This window comes from Bos indicus x Bos taurus, chromosome 5, assembly GCF_003369695.1.
Source record: "Bos indicus x Bos taurus breed Angus x Brahman F1 hybrid chromosome 5, Bos_hybrid_MaternalHap_v2.0, whole genome shotgun sequence".
Taxonomy (NCBI): Eukaryota; Metazoa; Chordata; class Mammalia; order Artiodactyla; family Bovidae; genus Bos; species Bos indicus x Bos taurus.
In genome coordinates, this window is record NC_040080.1 from 61,707,537 (window position 1) to 61,722,427 (window position 14,891).

Consider the following 14,891-nt stretch of genomic DNA (forward strand, 5'->3'; position numbering starts at 1 on the left):
TGGTGGCTCAAATGCAATGCAGGAGACCCTAGTTTGATCCCTTAGTCAAAAAATCCCCTGGAGAAGGGAATGGCTACCAACTCCAGTATTCTTGCCTGGAGAATCCTATGAATATAAGAGCCTGACCTATGGGATATAGTCCATAGGTTTGCAAAGAGCTGGACAACTGAGTGACTAAGCATGCACATACAACAAATCAATAAACTTATATCTTTAAATTAAATATTCTATTGCATAAAGATCTCTCCTGATACTGGAATTAACTTTACCACTCAATTTGAATTCACAGCATGAGTGATATTGAAAAGAACTGGATCAATTTATTGAGGGAATTCTTTGTTTGTTTGTTTGTTTTAAGTAAATGGATTGTTATTATTATTATTGCTAAACAGGAAGACAAAATAGAAGGCTTTCATTGCTATTTAATGAATTATACCAATATACTGACAGAGTATAGCTTTAACTAAGTGAACATGAATGTATAAAAAAGGAAAATATAAAAATACAACATAGACTAGAAAGCAGAATACACACACATATAGAGAATAATAATAACATTTAGAAGGGAGAAATTTTGAAGAAAAAATGTTCTCTGGAAGGTATTGCTTTATGTTTGGTATTAGATATTCATACAATTTGGTCTCCTTAGCCAATGACACAGATCCAGTCTATGAAAAATCCACTCTGCCTCCTCTGTACTCTGGACTCTACAGAAGTTCCCTAACTTTTTGTGACCAGGGGATCAATTTAGTAGATGACAATTTTTCCATGGACCTGGGTGGGGGGTAGTTACAGGATGGCTCAAGCTCATTATGTGTATTTTGCACTGTATATCTATTATTATTTCATCCTCATCATATCAGATCATCAGGCATTAGATTGCAGAGTTCAGAAACCCCTGCTCCAATGCTTGAGGAGGTCACAACAATGAGTCCATTAGATGTGATTCAGATAAGGACTTGGAAGTTAGGAAAGTGAATGTGAGTCAGAGTGAGAACTTAGAAGTCTTTCATATTGTTGAAGATTTAACTCCAGTGATGTTCATTTGGGAGACAGTCCCATTCGAGCAATCTTTCTCCTGACATTTTTGGATTTTCTATATTAACTAGCAAATACTAATACAAGAAATCAGATAAAAGATTAGGAAATAATAGAGTTTTACTGAGTTTGAAGAAAAGATGAGGAGCTTCCCAACGGGAAAGAAGTCATTTAGGGAAGGATTTAATAGAGTCAACAAGTAGCATTTCTATTCCAGTATTTCAAACACTTAGAAAAGCCTAGGTTAAAATTCCTACTCCTCTTACTTAGAGTATGTGAATAGGATAAAATGAAAACTATATATTTTTAACCTCATACAGATAAATAAAATAGGGATTTCAAAAGAAATATTCTATGATAAATACACACACTAGCATATGGTACAAAAAAAAAGTCTTAAAAAATAAATTCTCCCAAGTTAAATTAATATGGCATAGCCCTTCCAGAAATAAATTCCAGTCCTATCCATGGATACTTCCCTTTTCTTTGAGCTTCTTTGTGTTTTACTCTGAAGGTTATTGAAAAGAAGATAATGAGAAATTACACAGAAATAAGAGAGTTTATCCTCCTGGGACTGTCAGATGACCCACAAGTTCAGGTTGTGATCTTTGTCTTTCTGCTCATCACCTACATGCTCAGCATCACTGGGAACCTGACCATTATCATCCTGACCCTGCTGGATGCCCACCTCCAGACCCCCATGTATTTCTTCCTCAGGAGTTTCTCTATATTAGAGGTGTCATTCACAACTGTCACTATACCAAAGTTCCTGACCACCATCATTACAGGAGATAAAACTATCCCTTTTAATGATTGTATGGCTCAGTTATTTTTTTTCATTCTCTTGGGAGTCACTGAGTTTTACCTTCTGGCTGCCATGTCGTATGACCGCTACATTGCCATCTGCAAACCGCTGCATTACATGACCATCATGAATCGTAAAGTCTGCGCCCTGCTTGTCTTGGCTTCTTGGCTGGCTTCATTCTTAATTATATTCCCATCACTCATGCTGTTCATACAGCTTGATTACTGTAAGTCCAATGCTATCGATCATTTTACTTGTGATTATTTCCCCTTATTACACCTTTCATGTTCAAACACTAAATTACTAGAGATGATGGGCTTTTCCTCTGCTGTGTTTACCCTAATGTTCACTTTGACATTAATAATTCTTTCCTATACGTATATCATCAGAACAATTTTGAGGATCCCTTCTACCACTCAGAGGACAAAGGCCTTTTCCACGTGTTCTTCCCACATGATTGTCATCTCCATCTCTTATGGCAGCTGCATTTTCATGTATATGAATCCATCAGCAAAGGACAGGGTGTCTTTGAGCAAGGGAGTGGCTGTGCTAAACACCTCAGTAGCCCCCATGCTGAACCCTTTTATTTATACCCTAAGAAATCTACAAGTCAAGCAAGCCTTCATGGACATGGCCAGGAAGATTCTACTTTTCTCAAGGAAATGAAAAAATAAAAGTCCTGCTTTATAAATTAGAGGCATAACAAAGAGCAATCAAATAAAAATCAGGGCTTTTCAAAATCTATTAATTTTCACATAATTTCCCTAGAAGTGTTTTTCACTGCTCATACTTTTATTGCCAGCATCTTACCAAAGATAGTATATACATTATTCCCATTCTAATTCCCATCATTCTCTCATGTATTTCCCTTCCCTTGGGCTTATCATTCCACTTTGTAGCCTTGGACTGGCTTAATTTCCCTTTTTGAAACATTTTTTAAGTCCTTGTTTTCACAATATTTCTTATAAAATTAAGAGCAGACAGAAAGAGGCAGAGAAGCAGCACATGAGAGAGAACTGTGTTTTGATTTCACCAAGAAATATTCTTTCTAGAAATTTAGGGAATATTAAATTATTTTAGGCACTATTTTTTCAATTTTTTTTAATTGGAGGATAATTGTTTAACAATGTTGTCTTGGTTTCTTGCATGCATTAACATGATTCAGTCATAAGTATCCATATGTCTCCTCCTTCTTGACTTCACTTCTGCCTCCTACCCCAGCCTGCCCCTCTACATTGTCACAGAGCCCTGGGTTAAGTTCCCTGTGTTATACAGCAACCTCTCATTGCTACCTATTTTACATATGTAATGTATAAGTTTCAATGCTATTCTCTCAATTCATCCTGCCTTCTCCCAACCCACACTGCCACTATGCTCACAAGTCTGTTTTCTATGTCATGTCCCTATTGCTGCCCTGGAAATAGGTTCACCAGTACCATTTTTCTAGATTCCATATTGAACATCAACATTTTAGCATCAGCAAACTAAAATGGACTGGAATGGGTGAATTTAACTCAGATGACCATTGTATCTACTACTGTGGACAAGAATCCCTTAAAAGAAATGAAGTAGCCCTGATAGTCAGCAAAAGAGTCCAAAATTCAGTACTTGGATGCAATCTCAAAAATGACAGAATGATCTCTGTTCATTTCCAAGGCAAGCCATTCAATATCAGAGTAATTCACGTCTATGCCCTGACCAGTAATGCTGAAAAAGCTGAAGTTGAACAGTTCCATAACTTCTAGAACTAACATCCAAAAAGATGTCCTTTTCATCATAGAGGACTCCACGAAATACCTGGAGTAATAGGCAAATTTGGCCTTAGAGTACAGAATAGTGCAGGACAAAGGCTAATAGAGTTGCAAAGAAAACACACTGGTCATAAGAAACACCCTATTCCAACAACACAACAGAAGACTCTACACATAGATGTTAGCAGATGGTCAATACCGAAATCAGATTGATTATATTCTATGCAGCCAAAAATGAAGAAGTTCTATACAGTCAGCAAAAACAAGATCAGGAGCTGACTGTAACTGAGATCATGAACTCCTTATTGACAAATTCAGACTTAAATTAAAGAAATTAGGGAAAATCACTAGACCATTCAGATATGACCTAAATCAAATCCCTTGCAATTATACAGTGAAAGTGACAAATAGATTCAAAGGATTAGATCTAATAGACAGAATGACTGAAGAACTATGGACAGAGACTTATGACATTCTACAGCAGGCAGTGATCAAGACAATCTCCAAGAAAAAGAAATGCAAAAAGGCAAAATGGTTGTCTGAGGAGGCCTTACAAACAACTGAGAAAAGTACAGACACAAAATGCGAAGGAAAAAAGGAAAGATATACCCATTTGAATGCAGAGTTACAAAGAATAGTAAAGAACAAAAAGAAAACCTCCCTCAGTGATCAATGCAAAGAGGTAGAGGAAAACACTAGAATGGGAAAGACTGAAAATCTCTTCAAGAAAATTAAAGATACCAAGGGAACATTTCCTGCAAAGATGGGGACAATAAAATACAGAAATGGTATGGATCTAAAAGAAACAGAAGATAATAAGAAGAGGTGGCAAGAATACACAAAAGAACTGTATACAAAAGATCTTTATGACCCAGATAATCACGATGGTGTGATCACTCACCTGGAGCCAGACATCCTGGAATGCAAAATCAAGTGGGCCCTAGGAAGCATCACTATGAACAAAACTAGTGGAGGTGATGGAATTCCAGTTGAGCTCTTCCAAATCCTAAAAGATGATACTGTGAAAGTGCTCCACTCAATATGCCAGCAAATTTGGAAAACTCAGCAGTGGCCACAGGAATGGAAATGGTCAGTTTTCATTCCAATCCCAAAGAAGGGCAATGCCAAAGAATGCTCAAACTACCACACAGCTGTGCTCATCTCACATGCTCAAAATCCTCCTAGCCAAGCTTCAACGGTACATAAACCATGAACTTCCAGATGTTCAAGGTGGATTTAGAGAAGGCAGAGGAACCAGAGATCAAATTGCCAACATCCACTGGATCACGGAAAAAGTAAGATAGTCCCAGAAAAGCATCTACTTCTGCTTTATTGACTATGCCAAAGCTTTTGACTGTGTAGATCACAACAAACTGTGGAAAATTCTTAAAGAAATGGGAATACAAGACCACCTGATCTGCCTCTTGAGAAATTTGTATGCAGGTCAGGAAGCAACAGTTAGAACCAGACATGGAGCAGCAGACTGGTTCTAAATAGGGAAAGGAGTATGTCAAGGATGTATATTGTCACCCTGCTTATTTAACTTATATGTAGAGTACATCATGAGAAACTCTGGGCTGGATAAAGCACAAGCTGGAATCAAGATTGCCAGGAGATATATCAATAACCTCAGATATGCAGATGACACCACCCGTATGGCAGAAAACAAAGAGGACTCTTGATGAAAGTGAAAGAGGAGAGTGAAAATGTTGGCTTAAATCTCCACATTTAGAAAAATAAGATCATGGCATCTGGTCCCATCACTTCATGGCAAATAGATGGGGAAACAATGGAAACAGTGATGGATATCATTTTGGGGGGCTCCAAAATTACTGCAGATGGTGACCACAACCATGAAATTAAAAGACACTTATTCCTTGGAAGAAAAGTTATGACCAAACTACACAGCATATTAAAAAGCAGAGACATTACTTTGTCAACAAATGTCTATTTAGTCAAATCTATGGTTTTTCCAGTAGTCATGTATGGATGTGAGAGTTGGAGTATAAAGAAAACTGAGTGCCAAAAAATTGATGCCTTTGAACTGTGGTGTTGAAGAAGACTCTTGAGAGTCCCTTGGACTACAAGGAGACCCAACCAGTCCATCCTAAAGGAAATCAATCTTGAATATTCATTGGAAGAACTGATGCTGAGGCTGAAACTGCAATACTTTGATCATCTGATACAAAGAACTGACTCATATGAAAAGACCCTCATGCTGGGAAAGATTGAAGGCAGGAGGAGAAGCAGATGACTGAGAATGCGATGGTTGGATGGCATCACCGACTTAATGTTCATTGAGATGGTGATGGGCAGGGAGGCCTGGTGTAGTGCAGTCCATGGGGTCTCAAAGTGTTAGATATGACTGAGTGTTTGAACTGAACGTATATGTATGCATTAATATACAACATTTGTTGTTCTGTTTCTGACTTACTTCACTCTGTATAACAGGCTCTAGATTCATGTACCTCACTACAACTGACTTGAATTTGTTCCTTTATGTGGATGCTTGGTTTATGAACCAGTTTATAACCCAGCATATGGTTGTGCATGTGTGCTCTGTAGAGGCCAAGTCTTTGTGACCCTTTGACAACCTTCTCTGTGCATGTGCTTAACACAACTTCTTTATCCATTCATCTGTCAGGGGACATCAAGGTTGCTTCCATGTCCTGGTTATTGTGAATTGTGCTGCAATGAACATTAGGATACATGTGTTTTTTAGAACTGTGATTTTGATACATTGATTCTTCCAATTCAAGAATTGGTATATCTCTCCATGTGTTTACGTCATCTTTGATTTCTTTCATCAGTGTCTTATTGTTTCCTCTATACAGCTCTTTTGTGCATTTATTTCTAGATATTTTGTTCTTTTTGTTGCCTTGGTGAATGTGGTTGATTCCTTAATTTCTCTTTTGGATTTTTATTGCTAGTGTATAGGAATTCAAGGGATTTCTGTGTATTGATTTTGTATTCTGCAACCTTAATAAACTCATTGATTAACTCTAGTCATTTTCTGATAGTATTTTTAGGGTTTTCTTTGTACAATATCATGCTGTCTCCAATGAAAGTTTTACTTCTTCTTTTCCAATCTGGATCCCTTTTCTTTCTTATCCTTCTCTATTGCCAATTAAATTTAATTTCAGATTTTACCTTTTCATCATGGCTGTGAAATAAGAATAATCATATAAAACATTTCCAAATGAAAAACAAGGTAAATATTTCTTCAAGAGAAAAACATTTACAGTTACTTCAGAAAGTTGTTTAAGAAAAGCTATGATGAACCTAGATAGTATATTAAAAAGCAGAGATATAACTTTGCAAACAAAGATCCATATAGTGAAAGCTATTTTTTTCTAGTAGTTATGTATGAGTGTGAGAGTTGGACCATAAAGAAGGTTGAGCACCCAAGAATTGATGCTTTTAGACTGTGCTGCTAGAGAAGACTCTGGAGTGTCCTTTGGACTACAGGATCAAACCAGTCAATCCTACAGGAAATCAACTCTGAATATTCATTGGAAGGACTGATGCTGAAGTTCAAGCTCCAAAACTTTGGCCACCTGATTCAGAGAGCCAACTCACTGGAAAAGACCATAGTGCTGGGAAAAATTGAGGGCAGGAGGAGAAGGGGGCAACAGAGGATGAGATGGTTGGATGGCATCGCCAGATCATTGACATCAGTTTGAGCAAACTCAGGAAGATAGTGAAGGACAGGGAAGCCTAGTGTGCTGCAGTCCATGGGAATACAGAGTCAGACATGAATGAGTGACTGAACAATGACATAAAGTTGTTGGAAAGATTCAATGAGCCAATATAAAGAGAATAATTAGAATAGGTCTGTAATATAGTAATTGCTGACAAAAATTAATCTCAACTTTCCTCTTCTCTTTCTCCTTATTATCATAAAAGTATTATTAATAGTAAAAAGATTTCAATATACTTGAATTTCTAATCTTTTAAAAATATTTGAATAGATATTTATATTGTATTTCCAGCACTCTGTTGATTGCCATTGTTTGATTTCCTGAAAATTCCAAATAGAATAAAATTTCCTAATAATGTCATTTCTATTACCTGGTAAAATGAAAATTTCAGAAGTCCACATCAACCCTCACACTCTTTTAATCAAACTAAATGCCTGTGCATCTTCAAAAATAAAGTTTCTACTCAAAATTTTAACATTTACCTGTGTGTTTTTTTTTTTTTTTACTTCATTCAAGTATATTTGAATAAAAAAAATTACAGAATATTCTGAAACAATAGTCAGCTTTAACCAGTTTATTGGTTTGGGTGTGGGGAAATTTGAATGTGGAAATAAATGAAAAGGAATCATACAACTGTAATGAAAGAGTTTTTGACAGATTATGAGTAATAGAAAGTATTAATGAGAACTTTATTCTTCTAATGATACAATCACTTGCATTTACTGGAGAAAAAGATAACCTTTTGGATGGTCTCCTTGAAGGCTTGCTTCACTTGCTGGTTCCTCAATGAATATATATATGGATTCATCATAGGAGGAATAGAAGTATTTATAATAGCAACTCCTTTGTTAAAGGATGCCTTTTCTTTTGCTGATGGGTTGGCATACATGAATATACAGCTTCCATAAGAGATGGAAATGACAATGATGTGAGAGGAGCATGTAGAAAATGCCTTTTTTCTCTGACTGGCAGAAGGCAGTCTCAGAATTGTCTTGATGATGAACATGTAGGATAGAATTATTAATGCCAAAGTAAAAAGCAGAATCACTATTGCAGAGTAAAAACCAATCACTTCAAGGAGCCATGTGTCTGAGCAGGATAGTTGCAAGAGAGGGAAATAGTCACAAGTAAAATGATCAATGATATTAGAACCACAGTAATCTAACTGGAGAAAAAGAATAACAGGTGGGAAGATGTTTAAGAACCCTGCCAGCCAAGCACAAAAGACAAGCAGTACACAGACTCTGTTGTTCATGATGGTTGTGTAATGCAGGGGTTTGCAGATAGCTACATAGCGATCATAGGACATGGCAGTTAGAAGATAAAACTCAGTGATACCCAAGAAAATGAAGAAAAACAGCTGAGCTGTACAATCATTATATGAAATCGTTTTGTTCCTGGTGATAATTGTGCCCAGAAATCTAGGAATACAGACAGTTGTAAAGGAGATTTCTAATATAGAGAAGTTCCTGAGGAAAAAATACATAGGTGTCTGTAGATGGGAGTCCACCAAGGTGAGAATGATGATGGTCAAATTCCCAGTGACACTTAATATATATGTGATTATTAAAAAGAGAAAAATCACAATCTGAAGCTCTGGGTCATCTGATAGCCCCAGAAGAATGAATTCTGTGGGTCTTGTGTGGTTTTTCATTGTTGATCCTTTCCCCCCATTCAAAAAGAAAATGGATGTGTCTCCTATAAGAAATAAAAAATCAAAATACATTTGAGGATAGAATACAAAGCTTTTAAAAGTACCCTTCATGATGATAATGAATGAAATTTATTTTTTTTAATGAAATTTAAAAACATGTTCACCTACAGAACTCTCTCCAATTTCCATTCAACTTTTAATTCTAGTAAGGAATATTAACTGAAGCTCAATATTATTTTTTCTTCAAAAATACATTAATATAGACTATGGATAAAATAAAACTCATATGATAACACTTATATAAGGCTTTTTTCTCTAATAATTTTTAGTTGTTTCAAGTTATTCTTTTAAATATTTAGCTTCCTTTGTAAAACAGACAGAAATATTTTAATGATTTTTCTGCTTTCCTCAGTATTATAAAAACAAGTATAGTTTGCATTTTAATCTAAATAGAGAGTTTAAAAGCATACACAGTTTATGTATGCCTACTTCCACATTTTATTTTTTGCATAACTAAGGCCTACTTTGTTTAAGTGACTTTCACTAGTTTAAAGGACTAGTCAACATAGTAAAACAGTGGAAAATACTTCAAGAGATGGGGAATACCAGACAATCTAACCTGCCTCCTGAGAAATGTATATGCAGGACAAGAAGCAACAGTAAGGACTGGACATGGAACAATGGACTGTTTCAAAACTGGGAAAGGAGTATTTCAAGGCTCTATATTATCACATGCTGGTTAGTGTGTGTGTATTTTAGTTGCTCAGTCGTGTCTGACTCTTTGCAACCACGTGGATTGTAACCCACCAGACTCATCTGTCCACGGGATTTTCTAGGCAAGAATACTGGAGTGGGTTGCCATTTTCTTCTCCAGAGAATCTAGAGGATCTTCCCAACCCAGGGATCAAACCTGCATCTCCAGCATTGCAGACAAACTTTATCATCTAAGCCAGCAGGGAAGATTATCACCCTGCTTATTTAACTTACATGCAGAATGCATCATGCAAAATGCCAGGCTGGATGAATCACAGGCTGGAATAAAGATTGCTGGGAGAAATATCAATTTCCTCCATTATGCAGATAATACCACATTAATGGCAGAAAGTGAAGAGGAATAAATAGTCTCTTGATGAAGGTGAAAGAGGTCAGTGAAAAACCTGGCTTAAAACTCAACATCCAAAAAACTAAGACCATGACATCTGGTCCCATCACTTCATGGCAAGTAGAAGGGGAAAAAAATGGAAACTGGCAGATTTTCTTTTCTTGGGTTCTAAAAGCACTGCAGATGGTAACTGCAGCCATGAGATTAAAAGGTGCTTGCTCCTTGGAAGAAAAGCTATTATGAACCTAGACAGTGTATTAAAAAGCAGAAACATCACTTTGTGGGCAAAGGTCTAAGCAGTCAAAGCTGTGGTTTTCCAGTAGTCATGTACGGATGTGAGAGTTGGACCATAAAGAAGGCTTAGAGCCAAAGAATCGATTTCGTTGAACTGTGGTGCTAGAGAAGACTCTTTAGTCCCGGATAGCAAGGAGATGAAATCAGTCAATCCTAAAGGAAATTAACCCTGAATATTCACTGGAAAGACTGAAGCTCTAATAATTTGGCCACCTGATGGGAAGAGCTGACTCACTTTAAAAGACCCTGATGCAGGGAAAGATTGAGGGCTGAGGAGAAGACGAAAACAGAAGATGAGATACCTTCATAGCATCATTGACTCAGTAGACATGAGTTTGAGCAAACTCCGGGAGACAGTGAAGAATAGCGAACACTGGCATGCTGCAGTTCATGGGTCACAAAGAGTCAGACACGACTAACCACCTGAGCAACAACCACACAACATAGTAATATCTCACATTAGAATACGAGTGTTTACCCATGGGAATATTTTGTTGGCACTCTCTCCCAAATTACCTTTTTAAGGCTTTGGTTGATGCAATCCCTTCTTCCTTTCCTTATAAAAGACTAAAAGCACAAGAAAGGGTAACTTCTGCTACCAAAAGAAATAATTGCCTAGACACAGTTTAGTTCATACAATGCACACTTGTTTTCTTTTGTTTTACAATTTTACTTTATCAAAAGAATAAGTAGATGGTCAAAACCTTTACTGGGAAGCAGCTATTCCTTTAAATAGGGGATGTCATTTTTATAGTTTTATTCCTATAAGAGAAAACCATTCAACTTAAGAAAAATTAATGAACAACTAAAGACTTACTGATATGCTGCTTCTTTAGGACTCCATGAATAGTTTTCTTGTTAGTAACCACCTTTTAATCTTTAATAACAAAAATTTCCTAAATTCACAAACCCATATACAAATAATACTTTAAAACACATAATTGAGATGTAGTAATATGCATTAACCTAAATAATAACAAATTGTACTTACTTCCTGGTTTTTCTTGATGATTTAGTCTCAAGTTGTATGGTCTGTCACTTCAATGATTGTATAATTTCAGAGTTGATGAAGTGAGTTAGCAAGTTATTTGATTTCTATAGTACTCTGTAAACAAATATGGTGACTTAACTCTGCAATGGCTCTCAAGGATTATATTCTCATTGTGGTTCAACTGGTAATATTTGACCACAACAGCCTTCATTCCTGATACTGCAAAATTTGGGGCACATTTCACCACAACACATAATTGCTATTTGTCTCTTATACAATCTCTGTGTAAAACACTCGGTTGCACTGGGTGGGTTAATAAAACACTTCTTGTATTTGCCCCTTTTCATATAATTAAAACACTACTTATTAAAACATTTCTTTGTATTAATGCACAGATTTTAAATGATTATTTTCTAATTCTGTGATTATATATCCATGCAATTTGAGTAGTATTTTTCTTAGGCTTCAGAGACTATTATATTTTCCTACAAATGCTGCTTTGAGAAAAAGAGATTTAGAAATTTCTTCTCCATGTAAGTCATACATACGGAATTGGATTTATCTTGTCTTTCCTGTTTTCTCAGAGGATTGTGTTAAGTAAACAGAGGGCTGATGATGCATTATTAAAAGACACAGGTGAATCGGTTTTGTAAGTATGAATAAGAAAATGTTTGGGCTTCCCTGGTGGTTCAGTGGTAAAGAATCCACTTGCCAATGCTGGAGACGTGGGTTCGATCCCTGATGTGGGAAGGTCCCACATGCCATGGAGCAACTAAGACAGTGTGCCACAAATATTGAGCCTGTGCTCTAGAGCCTAGAAACCACAATTACTGAGTACATATGCTGCAACTACTGAAACTCCTGCTACCTACAGCCTGTGCTCCACATGGAGAGAAGCCACAGCAATGAGGATCTCACACAACGTGAGTAGAAGTAGCCCCCACCTGTCTCAACCAGAGAAAGCTGGTGCAGCCAAAAATAAATGAATAAGTAAAATTATTTTAAAAAAGAAATTGTCAAAAACCAAAATGACTGAGGTAAATGAGGCAACTTCATAAACAACACATGATATTGAGTCTGCAAAATTCTGATTTAGTTTTGACTCTTTATTATTGTATTTAAAGAGTCCACACTTTTTCCTCAGAAATTCTGGACTTTTCCTCAGGAGAATTACTGTGATTATTTCCATTGAATTTTGACTTTGCATCATAGAAATTGGCAAACATGACAAAACAGTCCCTCACCTGAGAGACAGTTGTTAAACATTTACTATTCTCTCATTTAGAACATCTGTCAGTCATGTGGTGGATACTCAATGAATATTTCTGAATGAATAAATACATTGAAATCATTTTGGTGTATAATCAATCTCTGGTACTCAATAAAATCTTAAAAACTGATTGTTAAATAATTTGAGAAACAAAATATGAAAAGAATCACTTTGGGTAAAAAAATTTGGGTAAAAAAATATTAATCACTCAGTTGTGTCCTACTCTTTGCAATCCCACGGACTGTGGCCCACCCGACTCTTCTGTCCATTGAATTCTCCAGGCAAGAATCCTGGAGTGGGTTGCCAGGCCCTTCAAATATAAAGGCAAATCTCTCACTGTGGCAGATTTCAAGCTACCAGTGCACAGCTGGGTCCTGTGATGTGGTCGAGACAGGCTCCAGTACACCACTGTTGGGAGTGAACCAGTTCATCTACAAAGTGGACAAAGATCACTGCTTTCATGGGGTGAGGGATGTGAGAGAATGTAGACAGTAAGCATGAATGGAATTAATTAGTAAACTATATAGTATTCCATATGCTAATAATTATTTTGAAATAGAAAACTGAAATGCCTTGGAAGTGGGGGGGCTAGTATAATTTTAAATAGTGTCAAATGGGTAGATTTTATTGAGGTGATATTTGGACAGAGATCTGAAGGAGGGATGGGTGGTAACCATGTGATTATCTGGGAGAGGAGACTTTCCATTTTAAGAAGCATGTAGTGTAAATACAATAAGGTCCTAGAAGGAAAATCACGTTACTTGAAAATAATGATTTGGGTTGTTTGTTTTGTTTTCTCATTTCTGATATTTTTCAATTTTTGTTGAAATAGTTTCCTGGATAGAATTTCCAGGAGAGTATTGAATAAAAACAGTTATAGTGGTCCTTCACATCTTATAACTGATTTTACCAAGACTACAGCTACTATCTAAAACATTAAAAATTATGTTTGCTGTAAACTTTAAATTTTGAATACTTTCAAGTACACACTAGGATAGAGAACTAGAGAAATAGTTTCAAGTACAGATCAAGCAGATTCAATAAATATGAAGGCTATTTTATATTGCTTTACTTGTGTTTTGAAAAACTTTTAAATATTTTGTTGTATTTTAAACCAGAACTTAGCAAAATGTCTTTGGTATCATTTATCACCTTGCACACACTTGTGCTTGTTCATGCTCAATTGCTCAGTTGTATTTGACTCTTTGAGACCCCATGGACTCTAGCCCACCAGGCTCCTCTGTTCAGGGGATTTCCCAGGCAAGAACACTGGAGGAGGTTGCTGTTTCCTCTTTGAGGGGATCTTCCTAACCCAGAGACTGAATCCATGTCTCCTGAGTCTTATGCATTGGCAGGAGGATTCTTTACCACTGAGCCACTGGGAACATACTCCTAGATACCCAGTTGTCTCAAAACATCATTTTTTGTTGACTTGTTTAAACTGGAGCCAGACAAGGAGCTTGTAGTGTATCTAGTTGTGATGATCTAGTCAGGTTACTTATGCTACAGAAATAATGTTCTATTCTATTTTACTAAGAGACTTTAAAAAATCATAAATGGACATTGAATTTTATCAGAGGATATGTGATTTTCTTTTTCAATTTTTGTTTTCATTTTTACTCTTTTAATGAGGCAAATTTCACAAATAAATTTTCTAAAGATAAATTTTCTTTGAGATAAGACCACATATAAAATGAAATACTAATTTGATAATTTATTTGGGTGCATTATCTCCTTAATTTATGAGTCAAATTGCTCGTGACTTTATTTCTCACTTAACCTTTTGATATTATGAACATTATAAATGTCCAAAAATGAATATGAAATGTTTTCCTCATCTTTTTTCTGAAAATACTTTTTAAGATTGTGCTTATTTACCTTCTTAACAATAAATTAAAAAATAAATAATTTTGCTATTAAATTTAAAATACTTATATCTTTATTGAATTTTCAAATTTTAGTCAAATTACCTTATATTAAATAAGAAATACTATACTAGCCAATGTTTATGGAAAAGTCTAAAACAGAGGTGTGCAAACTGTGGTCCATGGGCAACAGTTGGTCCACCCCCTCTTTGTGCTAAAAGTTTAATTGGACACACCTGAGCACTTTCATTCACACATTGTTTATAGCTTCACTTGTATTACAGAGGGGGAAGAGTTGAGTAATTTCATCAGGGACATTATGGTCTGCAAATTCCAAATTATTAATATAGTGCCCTTTATACACAAATTCTGTTGACTTCTGATACTGATAATTAAAACGCTTGTACTGACTGAAATCTT

At 36.0% G+C, this 14,891-nt stretch overlaps 2 protein-coding genes across 2 annotated transcripts; one reads left to right on the forward strand and one right to left on the reverse strand.

The window, feature by feature from the left end:
* Positions 1 to 1,570: 1,570 nt before the first annotated feature.
* On the forward strand, positions 1,571 to 2,509 carry LOC113893704 (olfactory receptor 6C1-like). Its single transcript, XM_027543579.1, has one exon. The coding sequence runs from the start codon at positions 1,571 to 1,573 to the stop codon at positions 2,507 to 2,509; it is 939 nt and encodes a 312-aa protein (XP_027399380.1).
* Positions 2,510 to 8,004: 5,495 nt separating this feature from the next.
* Positions 8,005 to 8,949, reverse strand: LOC113893496 (olfactory receptor 6C3-like). Its single transcript, XM_027543456.1, has one exon. The coding sequence runs from the start codon at positions 8,947 to 8,949 to the stop codon at positions 8,005 to 8,007; it is 945 nt and encodes a 314-aa protein (XP_027399257.1).
* Positions 8,950 to 14,891: the final 5,942 nt, after the last annotated feature.

What these genes read in the sequence shown, in the direction of transcription:
- LOC113893704 (XM_027543579.1), top strand. Translation starts at nt 1,571, where the DNA reads ATGAGAAATTACACAGAAATAAGAGAGTTTATCCTCCTGGGACTGTCA.
- LOC113893496 (XM_027543456.1), bottom strand. Translation starts at nt 8,949, where the DNA reads ATGAAAAACCACACAAGACCCACAGAATTCATTCTTCTGGGGCTATCA.